The sequence below is a fragment of the Cyanistes caeruleus genome, chromosome 3, assembly GCF_971803275.1.
Source record: "Cyanistes caeruleus chromosome 3, bCyaCae1.hap1.1, whole genome shotgun sequence".
Taxonomy (NCBI): Eukaryota; Metazoa; Chordata; class Aves; order Passeriformes; family Paridae; genus Cyanistes; species Cyanistes caeruleus.
This window is the reverse complement of record NC_141703.1, coordinates 90,243,273-90,255,962: the sequence shown is the minus strand read 5'-3', so window position 1 is coordinate 90,255,962 and position 12,690 is coordinate 90,243,273. Positions and strand designations below refer to the sequence as shown.

Here is a 12,690-nt window from a genome sequence, read left to right as displayed (position 1 = left end):
AGTCTTTCATCATTTCTGCCCACAAATCACATCTTCTGTTGACCAATTTCCCTGGTTCCCTGTAGTGGCCTCACTGAGTGACAGAAAAGTGTACCAGGAATTCCATGCTCAGGAGTGAGGTACATGCTAAAAGCATTTTTGCCATGAAGAATTGTCTCAAGTCATTTGCCATGAACCGTCACTCCTGCTCCACCAGACAGTGTCACAGCAGGATTAGCTCCTGCTCTCAGTTCACATCCAAGATTTGGGGCCCAAGACTGTTTGGAAGGACAGCTAACAAACACCATCTCCAACACACACTTGGGAGGGGGATAGAGCTGGACTCTGACAACCTGAGAGAGATCCATGTTAGTTGGCATCATGATTGAAGAGTTTCCTGGGAGCTTCTTGTTGAAGACTGGAATATAAGCTCAGCAGACACCAGTGAAGGGCAATGTGTAATTCAGCCCAGCCTGGTTCACTGCTTCAGGCAGGTGTGTAAAGTTCCTCGACAGATGGACCCAGTACCACTGCAAATTTCAGTTCCTTAGCAGAAGAGTCCCCATCAGCTCTCGTGTCAATCTGCTGCAGACATTTCCAAGTTGTGAAAGGCAGTGAGGTCAGGCTGAAGCACCAATGTATTGACAGAGCATGATAACAATCATGAGCAGGATGATTTCCAGGCCCGGGCTAGCCCCATTCTCCTAATCTGCTGTGGGAGCAAAGGTGAGCAGTGCAAGGAGCTGTGTACATCACAAATCCCACATACTCACCACTCCAGAGGCCCTCAGTGAGAGTGCTTGATCCCAAGGGCATAGGTTTTGCCCAGCTGAGACTTGCAAGACAGGCCAAACCAGATGCTGGGCCACAGCCCCTGTGTGAATAGAGCAGGGCAGGGCAGGGCAGGTGGGGCTGCCTCCATCAGCCCAGGGCTGATACAAAGCCAGCCCCACAGGCAGGATGGCTGAGTCAGAGCAAGTCTGAGAGGCACTGAAGGACACCCTTCCCTGTGTTGATGGAAAGACCAACATTCCTTGCTCTTTCCCTGAATACCTGCCCTGGAGAGGTTCCTACTCCCATCCCCAACTTGTGTGTACCTGGCTCTGTGAGACAGAGGATTCCTCCACAGGTACTTCCAATTCCCTGACTGAGGAAATGGCTGGGAAAGCTCATGAGACAAATCTGTTGCAGCTGAACTTGGAAGAAGCCTTCCATCTCTACATTATTTTCATTAAGGCATTGTACTTCCTACCAATGGCTGCTCTCTTCACAGATGTTTTGTATCCATTCCTTCCTTCATTCACTGTTTGTGCACCCTGAGGTCACGCCCCCTTGGGCACACGAAGAAAAGGGTTCTTGCCTACATCTGATCCAACTATCAATTTCTTCCCTTTTTTATTTCAATAATCAATGCAAACAACCAACCAGAAGTCTTTTTTCACCAGCTCCTTTAAGAAGCTGTGCTTGTCATTAATGAGAAATCCTAACTCCTGGAAAAGTAATTTCTGGTCTTACTAGTGAGATGCATATCATCAAACTCTCCATTGTTAGCCCTTTACCAAAGCTGTCAGGTGGCCCATTTCCCCTTGCCCTATTCACTCTGTGCCTTGAGATCACCTCGAGTGCACCCTCTTCAAATCCTCCCTCCCTCCACCTCTTCAAATCCTCAAACACCAATAGTTTCATCTCTGACTTTAATGGGAATCATTGAATCAAAGGGAACACAGATTCTGCAAGCAGGCTTGTATTGCTCGCAGGATATTGGTGCACTTTGGTGACAGAGCTGCTGACAACCTCAGAGAGGCAGGACTTGAAAACAAACCGTGGAAGCAGGCTGGGGAAGGCAGCTCTGGTGAACAGCCATGGGGTGAGAGGTGCTGGAGTGTCACACTGCAGTCTTAAGCATGTGCTTCATGTGCTCCTGAGTGTAGATATCTGCTGGCAGATGTCTCTGCATGCTAAAGAGTGTCTCTGGTCAAAAACCTGTGTGAGCATCTGCTCCCTTGGAGGGGCTTTGGGATCAAAACAGTCTGTTGTTCCCTAGAGTTCGGGGGTCTGAGTGGGAGCCAGAGGGGCTCGTCCTTTGCAGAGAGGGTGAGAACTCTGGAGATGGTTTTCAGAGGCTGCAGAAAGAGCACAATGAAGGAGGAGGGAAAAGGGGGCCAGGGAAGAGAGAGGGGGAGGGAGAGAGAGAGAGAAAAAGAGAGTGCACCATTACTATCATACTTTCAAACTTTCCCAAGACACAAACCTCATGGAGCCCACCATCACCTGTTCTTCTCCCCTCCCCTCCTAAATGAGCATGCAAAGCTATGTAATTCTTCAATAACTGATAACTGATAAACTGGGGAAAAGTCTCATTCTGAGACGGCAAAAACAAACCCTTCCAAAGTGCCTTCTGTGATATTGGTTTAACAAAGCCCACAGCTCCTTTGCTTTTGCTCTCAAAGCAGGTACAAAACATTAACTACTAACTTAGACATCAAGTTGCAGACCATCAAGCATCCATCCACTCATCTCACCCAACAACAGAAAGACAGCCCCAAGATGTAACTAAAAAAACAGGTAGCAACAGCTACACATCCTGCAAGTACTTGATAGCAACAAACTAGAACAAATGCAATGTGAACAGGAGAAAAACCAGGCTGCTCTTGGTTCTTTAAATTTCCATGCAAGGAATAAAGCAAGCACTGAGCAGAACCTCTGAACCTGCCTCCTCTGAACAGACAGCATCCTCCTTAGAGAAAGAATGTGCTCATCAGTGGGATATCACAGTCCATCTTACTCATAGGCGGACTAGAAACACTTTCAAGGAACTAGATGACATGAAAGTAGGCCAATATATCTTCCATGAATTTTTTCTTGTATCTGACCTCTGTAGCACTTTGGCATTCAAGAACTGCCCCCCTGAACCATAGTGCTACAAGGTGGCTGTTGCAGTTTCAGAAAAGGAAGAGGAATGTGACCCACAGAAGCACTTCAGCATGGGGAATTTAGAGAGCTGCAAGGCGATTATCGCGTTGGGAGTTACTGGGGAAGGAGATGAGAACACAGACCAGGGGAAAGCCCCAGGGGAACTCTGATCTCAGGGACTTACTTTGAACAATGACACTGCAGGGGATTTTCCTGTTTATTTCATATGTAGGAAAAAGCTATGAAAGTGCTCTCCCTGAGCCACAGCAGACCTGCTGGGATTATTTGCTGAGCTGTGAAGAGTGTTTGGATGGAGAAAAAGCCTGCAGCTCCTCTGTATCACTTGTTTTTGTTGTGAGGCACTCAAGTTGCTGTGGAATATTGTCCAGATGTCCAGACAACTGCTGTTGTGCCTCTGGAATGTGATGTGGGATGTGATGGGATGTGCTGGAATGTGACGTGGTTAGGACACACAAGTGCCAAGTAGGGTAACAGGGAAGCTCTCATTCCACCATTATGAACACACTAAACTGAGTTTTTGATTCCTTGTCTAATTACTTTAAAAATTAAAATACCACACTGTCTATTGTCTCCAGACTGACAGACAAGGAAGATCAACTTTCTCTCCCACCTCAAATACAAGCCTTTAAACATCTGGGCTTTTATTGCAGGTTTCTGCTGCCAATAGCGGCACTGCTTGATACTGTCTCAGTCACAAAAATCTAGAAAGAAAAAAGCTTCCAGCTCATAGCAAGACTGTGTTGAAGAAAGAATAGCTTTTTTCTATCTTTGCTGGGCAAAGTTTTGCCCAACACACACACACACCCCTTCTGTGTGTATGTTCACAGTATTGCCTCACTGCCAAAAATGGGCGGAAGTTTTTCAATAAAAGCTACAATGTTACTTGCCTCCTTCCTCTTTTAACTGCATTTGAAATTCTGGTTTTATTGAGTTTGATCTACTAGAATTCTACAAGTGATCTGAGAATGGATATCTTCCTTCTGAGAAGGCAAAATAGAGTCAAAGCACTCAAACACTGTCAAAGCTTTTCCATGTTTACAACACTACTTTTATTCACTTGTGATTGCCTATTTTCACAGATACTCCGACAGCTAGGAGGATGGATGTCTCAAATGTGATTCAGTGCTCCTGCCTCTCCAATAAGGCCTGAAAAAGCTGCAAATTCATATCTCCAGCAGCCTACCAGCAAAACCAGGGGCTTCACATTCCTAGGACAAACGTGGATTTACTTTTTTTTCCTCTCTGTGCCTCCTTAAAAAGGGAAACAACCAACTACACAAAACCAAACAACCCCAACAACAAAACCCTGATCAAAAACTCTTGCTAACTCTTTATCTGATTCAGCCAAAACCAAATACACTTGTTCTTTCCCTGGCCACTTTCTTCATATCCCAGATAATATGAAGAATACTGCAGACTTGTCAGGGCTCATGCCAGGAGCCAATGCTCCCTGCCACTGAGTCCACAGCACAAGCAGAAGTAGACCCAAGCAGGCACAGTGAAGAGCAAGGTGCAATGTTTCTCCGAGGAAAGGCAGCCACTGTAACTACAGCCCAGCCCTGCAACTTCCTCCCTGCTGGGCACACCCAACTGAGACACATGCAGGGGTCACTTCTAGGACAGAAAACCCAATCCCAAACTTGGTCCCTGGAAGCTGGATTATTGTGGGCGGCAGCAGGAATGCACATTTTGGGGTCTGCAGCTGGTGTGCAGCAGCTGGCATGCAGTGGCTAGCTAAAAGTAGCTCAGGGTGGAATTTCTCTCTTGGCCACTTGGATTTGAATTTTAAGCACAAGCCACTCTCCCATCTATTTATTTTTGCCTGCATTGTTCCTCTGCCCCAACAGCCACCAAGCACAAGAATGTTTTGCCCCTGTGGAGTAAGGAGCTGGCATTTTGGAAGAGAGCATCTCATTCTCACTCACTGGAAAGCAGTTTGGGGCATCTTAAAACAGTATTTAGCCTGTCAGTCCACCTAGGGTAAGAGGAGGCAAGACCTATACCACCCAGGGCAGACTTTTCAGCACCTTGCTGATCTGGCAGAGATGAATCTCAGCAGGAACAATGATCAAATGCTGGGACGAGCTGCAGTGAGCAGGGAGAGGAAGGACTCTGCGCTTTCTCCTCCTGCCCAGACCAAGTACTCGCAGGGTTTACAGCAATTTCTTGCTACCAATCTGCTGTAAATCCTGGAGCTGTTTCTAGTCCTGTTGGCATCTCCTGGGATGTAGGCTCTCTCACTTGCAGAGCTCTTGCTCAGCTCAATACTGGAGTTTATAGCTCTATATACTCCAGCTTTGAGTATATAGTTCTACCTTATGGTCTCTGACCACTTGTGTACCACCTGCCAGCCTGGACACCATTTCAGTGTTTCTGCCTCTCTTCAGGGATGGGGAGACAACTGGGCAGGGAAGAGCTTTCTATGGCCAGGTTACTGGTCCTTCCACCCCATAGTACAGCTGGTGCCTGGAGTCAAGCCTCTGCCCTGCTGCATTTCCTTAGGGAAACCATTGAGCCCACCTGGCTCAGTGTCCCCATTCCTTGGGGCAGCAGGCCAAAAAACACTGCAGAGGTGCAAACCCATGGCAGATGGGGGCCAGTGCTCTGTCCAGGCAGATGCATCACGGGAAAGACTTGCTCTGCAAGTGGGTACTTACGCAAGGGTCCCACACAGGGTGAGGTGTGCCCGTGCCAGGAGTGCCCTCACTTCATATACTCCCCTTCGCTCACATAGTCCATAAAAGACCCCGGCAACTCAGCAAAATCTTCCAAGACAAGACTGGTGGAGTCCTCACCCAGCAGGTCACTGTCGGGCCGGGATGCCCGGGGGCGTGGAGCCGGCGGTGGCGGTGGCGGCGGCTGTGGCGGTGGCTCAGAGACGCTGGCCTGGCCAGAGCTGGGCATCAGCTCCTCACAGTCCTCCGACTCCCCCTCGGAGGAGGCTGGCCCAAGGACATGGTAGAGGCTGGGCAAGCGGATGTCGAAGCGGAGGCCAAACTTGGCGAAGAGCTTCTCGTTGAGGGAGTAGAGCTTCTCCGAGATGTCATAGCCCAGATGGGAGGAGAAGAGCCGGGCGATGTAGCGGTCCTTCCTCAGGAGGAGGTACAGCTTCTTCCTCGGCCAGGTGATGTAGCTGCAGTCAGTCTCGGCTGTCAGCGTGACCTGTGGGGCAGGGAGAAAGTGGAGTAAGTCCCGCTGCCTGGGCAGGGGTCACCCACATTGGAGCCATGTGCTTCACTCCAGGGAATGACCTCAGCCCCTTTGAATCCTATTCTCCTTGGAGATGGTGGGGCTAGAGAGCCAGATTGTCCTGGTTGAATGACTGGATAAATCCTCACCTGCTGCTGTTTCCTCTCCCTAAGGAGGTGAAGACCCCATTTTCCTATGCAATTAATAGCATGTCCTCATTTAACCCAGCCACAAGTCTGGCTATGATTCACCCTCTTGCTTCCAGATAATGCTCCCTATTGACACCTGAGGGATGTAGCTGAAATGAACAGGGCAGCACAGAGATCCCCCATCCCTCCACAGAAATGCTGTAGAGGGGGATATTTTTGCATGCCCAGGCAGTGTGAGTTGCCAGCAAGTAGTCCTGGGGGAGGCTGCTGACCCATTCTGCTGCTGGATGGCACAGCCCCACAGACCCTGCTCCAAGAAGGCCCTGAGTGTTTGAAGAGCCACCTAAAAAGCTTGCCTGGTCATCCTGTTCCCAAGGGACACCCTATCTCAGCAGTTCTGCTGGATTCTGTAGGGCTGAATGGCCTTGAAGGACACTGCAGCACAGCTCAGTGAGAGGAAATAAAAAGCTTTTATTGTGTTCAAGTATACGTAGAAAACTCCTGAGGGTTTATTGGACTGATTTTAGAGAACGTTTCATTTTCCTTCTGGTTTTGCCAATGTAGAGACAGACTTCTTCCCCCTAGGTGTAGGACAAGAACAATTTCAGTCAAAACCATTACATAGTATGTAAGTGTATATGTTACTAAATAATAATAATAAAGACAAGAAATGCAGGAATGGTCAAACTGCCCCGGGCCAAAGAAGAACATCTGAGTGTAATGGAGACACTGGCATGTGAACAAGTGCCGGAGCCAAAATATCCCGGGGGCTCCCTTTCACTCTTTGCCCAGGGGTCTCCTTGGTCAGCCGCCATGGCAGAGGGCCACTGGGAAGCTGAACATGGCTTGGCTGCATGTGTGTGTCCTTGAGTTTGATATTTAATGCCACTGCCCTGCAAACAGCTGTCTGGTGAAAGAAATATAGGGGATAAAACCTGAGAACTTTCCCAGGCCAGTCAAGCAAAAAGAAGGGTTACACAGAAATTGAAATGACCAGAATCTCATTTCCCTAACTTCTCTTACAGTGATCAAAAGTGATCCCTTCTTGTGAGGGACTGACATGCAATAAGCAAATCTGCCACCAGCAGCAGTACAGCAAGACAGATTTCACCCTTGAATCCCTCCTGACACAAGTGCTCCAGCATCAGCAGGAGCCTGTAATTCAGCCTTCTGGGGAAAAGTGCCAGCCCTGAAACCAAACTCCTTCAGGCACTGGGACCCAACAGTCCTGTGGGAAGCAGACAGCCAAAGAAGAAATCTCAAGGAAACCAGCTATTCTTGTAGACTAAGTCATGCTTCTGCCATTTTTCAGTGGGCTCAGAATTGAAATTTTTCAATCCAGAGAACCATGAGGCAAGAAAAACCTTCCATGCCCTCTTCCAACAAAGACACAGAGTCCAACATGCACTTTTTAAACCAAATTATTGTGTTGCTAGGAGTAAGGTTGAGATAAGTTTTATTAACTACTCGGGTGAGAGGGACTAGTGGGTTAAACAGCTGCCAAAAGCAGCATATCACCATGGTTAAGCATGGCCACCAAGAGTGAGGTCCTTCCAGGACATCGTCTGGTCATGGACTGGTCAAGTTGGACCTGATGACTGCTGGTCTTGCACAGCTGCTACTTCTTCATGCTCCTCTGTAAGAACATGTAGGATTTAGGCATTTCCAGCATATGGCCTTCCCTACCTAGGGCTCTACATCCCCATCCTGATGCCCGGCACATCTGACCTCGCTGACCAGCCCTGTCTTGCACAGCAGGAGAGATGCCAGAATGTGGTGCTGGCAGGGATGGTGCAGCCTGCCACCAGCCTGCTCCCAAGCTGTCTCACACACCACAGATAAAGACCCTAAGGAGACCTGGGAACATTCAGTTCCATGGAAATCAGCTCAGAAAATGCTGTGGATGTCTTTGCAGGTTGCGTGCCTGCACTCAGCCATTTCCCTGCCCGTAGCACTGGGCAGCCATCACTCTCCCTGCTGGATTCTTAGGCAAATACAGCCCAAGAGCTAGCAGCAGTCTGCTGCCAGATGGAAGACCTGTGCAAAACATGAGATACACCAGCCCTAGCACAGCCATGCTGTTGTTGCCCTTTCTACTTCATTACCTTGACCTGACATCCCTATTTCTGCTCGCTATCTGTAGCCCTGTGCCACAGTGACACAGCCAGCTATCTCCTGCAACTATAATCACTGGTGATGGCACTCTTTTCAGGAGCAATCACCATGACCCTTTCACACATGAACCAAATTCAGACCCTAGGAAAGCAGATTTGGAGATCTGCCCTGTTTTAGCCAAGTCTGCTTGGGGCTACCCTCATGAGAAAGCATCATTCCCTCATGACCGTCCCACGGTCCCAAGGGATTAGCAAAATCCCTCCTCATATGCCCTAATTGACATAATCAGGATTGACATCCTGACAGGTATCAGGCCATCCTGGGATGTGTGTTAAAGATAGAGGGATGTAGGCTTAAGTAATCTTCTCCAGAAGGAAAGCCAAAGAAACACTGTGGGGTGTTGACAGCAAGGCCAAAATCCTTTCAGTTACTGCAAATGAGAATTGGTCTGGCCTCTCAGCAGGGGATCCTTCTGCTCAGAAAGAACCATATTCGGGTGTGAATCATCTTTTCTGCTTCTCCACACAAAACACATGACCATCAGAAACTTCTGTGAGGAACAGGATGTTTATGGATTTACATCACTGCTGCATATTGCCACAGCTGCCATCCTGATGCCAGGACAATGCACCCTGCTAGCAGTGTGCAGGGCAAATGCACCAGCACAGGTACTAGAGAACATCAGAAGGGAAGAGAGCCAGCAATGTGACACCTTGAATAAACTGGAAGGGGCACCATTATCCACCCTCCTTGCTCTCAGCAGTTAGTAGGAGCATGCCCTGAGATCTTCAGAACAAGGCAGGAATAAAGGTTAAACAGCCCATCACACAATCCTGTGCTGGCTAAACCACCAGGAAGGGGAGGAAAGTACTCCTGGTCAGCTTTGAATGGCATAATGAGGCCTCTCTACCTCCTCCTCAGACACATAGCAAAGCACCAAGGAGCTGAGCTGGGGTTACCTGGAAAGTTCCTTCCTCAGAGGGTCGCAGTGACTCCCATTCTGGAGAGTCCAGGAACTGGTATGGAAAGACGTAATGAAGGAATTGTCCATCCTGGCACACTCGGATCCTGCAGAGGACAGGTGAGGCAGACAGGCTTAGGCCACAAAGCAGATGTCACACAAATCTGATAGTTCAAACAGTCCCACCAGGGAGGAAAGAAATACTTGTCCCACATGTCTTGTACCCTCTTAGGACAGCTGCAGGTGCTTTAGTGATAAGGCTACCCCTCCTTTTCCTGTGGGAAACTATTTGCTGCCACTTCCCCATACTCTATCTGTTTTCTGTTTCTTGCTACAAAGACAGCTCTCACAGGTGCAATGCTTGGTCCTCACCCAGGACTTCTTAGCCCACAGGGCTGCTGCTGCTTTCTAGGTACTTCTAAGCCAGCCTGTAGCTCTTTGTGCTTGTATCTTCCTCCTGTCTCCAGGGGACTGCATGAGGGCACTCCCAGTCTCGGTACTGGGAAGTCATTACACTCAGGATCCCACAAAATCCCTCTGCCCGTGGCTCCTCACAGATCACCCTGAGAGCTCATAGTTTGCTGCACATTACCGCTCACTTTCTCTTGCTCTTCTAAGTATCCCTTTCGCCTACTTTTCCTACAATTGCCTGCCAGGGTCAAGGTCAAACGTGCACTCAGCTCTGCCGTGGGAATCGAGAGGGACCTGCACAGGCAAGCAAGGACAATGCCAGGGCACTCTGGAGTTCTATTCATAGCTCTGCATCACCAGACTCAGGGCCTCTTGCTTTCCTGTCACCATGTACCCCTGCTGTATGATGCACAAAGGCAATTCTTGACTTCAGGAGCTAAAAGACTCTGTTAACCTTTGGCTTCCAATCAGCTGGCAGTGCTGCCTGGAAGGATCAGGAACTGTAAGACACATTTCCCGATCCAGGCATATTATGCATTTACAAGAGCCCACTTGCTCAGTTTAAGAGAGAGCACCATAACAGCAATGCTCTGCTGGGTTAGCAAGGACCTCACAAGGCAATAGGGTGGGTACTGAGAAATGTAAATCCGTTCCCATCTACATGGAGCATCTATGTACATCCTTTACCAGCCAAGATGCACACTTCCCACTGCAAAAAAGAGCCCAACAACTACCCACCATCACCATCTTACTGTCTGTTGCAGTACTTTCATGCCCACAGAGTAGCATCACATTATCCAGTGCAGGTCAAGACAGCACAGACTCTTTCCCATCAATATTATTTGCAGATACAGTAAACTTCAGAGCCAGCTGCTCACCAGAGATGTTTGGTAAGGGGAAGACCTACTGGAAACACACGCACCAAATTTCCCTCCAGTGCTTTGCTATTCAACATCCTGGTGGATCCAGGGTGCTCTTAACACATCTTAGAAAAGGGACCAGCACCAAAAAAAAGGGAAGGTCAGCCATTCTTCTTTGCACACTTCCTCACCAGAGAGGATTGGCAACTGCAGTAAAACAGGAGCCCCAGGTGAGGCTTTGTATTACCAAAGGAAAATCCTTGTGAGACGCACCTCCTGCATCTCAGCACTGCTCCTATTTAGAGATCTTCTTCCTTTCCCATTCTTATGTAACATTAATGCCAAGTTCCTGGCAGCAGATTGGAAGCCAACACTATTGCTATTTGTATGCATCTGGATTTTGCAAATTGCTAAGCGGATGTGCTGCTAAAGGCATGCCACAGGATCTCAGGTGAACAAATGCCAGTACTTGATGAGCACAGTTCATTCAATCAAATCTCCAGTGAGACTGTCTAGAGGTCCCTGAGGTTCTCCTTGGTGGTCCAGAAGAAGGAGTATCAAAAATGCTTGACAGCACAGGGAAAGAAAGACAACCTGATTAGGCAGGATCTACCACAGGAGAATACTCTCTCTTTTGATGAAATGATGCTCTAAGTGAAAAATGTCAAAGCCCTGAGGGTTGGGGTGCGGGGAACAGGAAATTCTCCCTGAACACTGCTGGCCAGGGAGAGCAGGTGAACTGAGGCCTCAGCACACTCAGCACACAGCTCTACACATCACAGAGGTGTGCCTGGTACCCCCAGAGACCACAGGTCCAGACACACTGCTCTCCTGCCTTGAGAAACACATTCTCACAGCCAGTCTGCTCCCATCAGAAATAAGATCACTTCAAAATGACAGACAAAGGGCTAAGGATTCATCAAAAGTATCACAGGTAAGGCTGAGCTGACCATTTCATTGTCCATTGCTTGTGTCTGCAAACGCTTCACGGAAATACTCTTAAGTTAGAAAAACAAAACAAAACTAACACCCCAAAAAGCAAATTTCCCCCTTCCCCAACAAACTGATGCATATCCCTGCATTTCCTTCCCAGAGGAAGGAAACAATCCTCACCCCAGTTTCTACAGAGGGTGATAATAAAACAATAAGCCACAGCGGTTTGCTGTCAGACTTTGTTCAGAAATGGGGGAGCCTTTACCTGCCCGACAGCAGCAACGAGAGGCGGTCAATGGGCGTCTTGCCCTCCACCGCATAATTCTGGTCTCTGACTAGCGACTGCACCTGCTCTTCACAGCACTTCACGATTTCTTTGTAGACTTCCAGGGGCACCTGCAAGGGCAGGTACATGGTCTTGTAGAGGAGGTCAAACTCTTCTGGGATGGTGTTTCTGCGGAGCCGGTAAGCCAGGTGAGCCAGCTGAAGCAAGCAGGCGAGGACCAGCAGCATGTTCCAGATGAAGATATCCAGCCCACAAGCGCTCAGCCAGCCCCACAGAGCATAGCAGAAGTAGCCTGGGGCCAGGAGGCCAAATATATAGAGGGACCCAAAGATGCCACTTCCCCCCATGTAACCCAGGAGGACAATGCAGCTGGCCAGCTGGTAGGCTGCTTCCTCCATAATCTCCTTCCAGGCATCACACACAGGAGGCTGGAGAATAGCCTGGTCCCAAGAGGGGCTGTTTGCGCTCATCCTTCCCCACTCCCCACCCTCCCCAGCCGTCCTGCGCTCAAAATGAATTGTCATACACAAAGGGTCCTGCAGAGGTTGGAAACCAGAGCTGCTGGGTAGCTGTTCCTCCTCTTCCTCTTGAGCACCGTCTGGTCCCACAGCAGCGCTTCAGAGCAACATGCTAAAAAAGTGCTGCCGAATGTTTTTGCACTAGAAAAATTCCAGAAGCGTTCACTTCTCCTCTTTGTGGCTCACAAAGCGTCGGCTGGCCCCCTTCTTAGCCACAACAGTGAGAAAAGAAGCTGGCAAATGTGAGGCCAAAAGAGCTCAGTCAAAAAAGGAGTCGAGGCCATTAGCTGGAAAACTCAGAGACAGGACAGAGATCTTGCAGTGCCTGTCTTGCCTGCGCTGCTGCAAATGGAAA

At 48.8% G+C, this 12,690-nt stretch overlaps 1 protein-coding gene across 2 annotated transcripts; it reads right to left on the bottom strand.

The window, feature by feature from the left end:
* Positions 1-1,656: 1,656 nt before the first annotated feature.
* POPDC2 (popeye domain cAMP effector 2) lies at positions 1,657-12,466 on the bottom strand. Of its 2 annotated transcripts, none has more exons than XM_023940930.2 (4): positions 11,797-12,466; positions 9,326-9,434; positions 5,571-6,075; positions 1,657-2,102 (listed from the first exon to the last, which is right to left on the bottom strand). In XM_023940930.2, the coding sequence occupies exons 1-3, from the start codon at positions 12,339-12,341 to the stop codon at positions 5,617-5,619; spliced, it is 1,113 nt and encodes a 370-aa protein (XP_023796698.1). In that variant the 5' UTR covers positions 12,342-12,466; the 3' UTR covers positions 1,657-2,102; positions 5,571-5,616. The 2 variants fall into 2 exon arrangements, with proteins under 2 accessions (XP_023796698.1, XP_023796705.1); XM_023940937.2 differs by having other exon boundaries at positions 5,709-6,075.
* Positions 12,467-12,690: the final 224 nt, after the last annotated feature.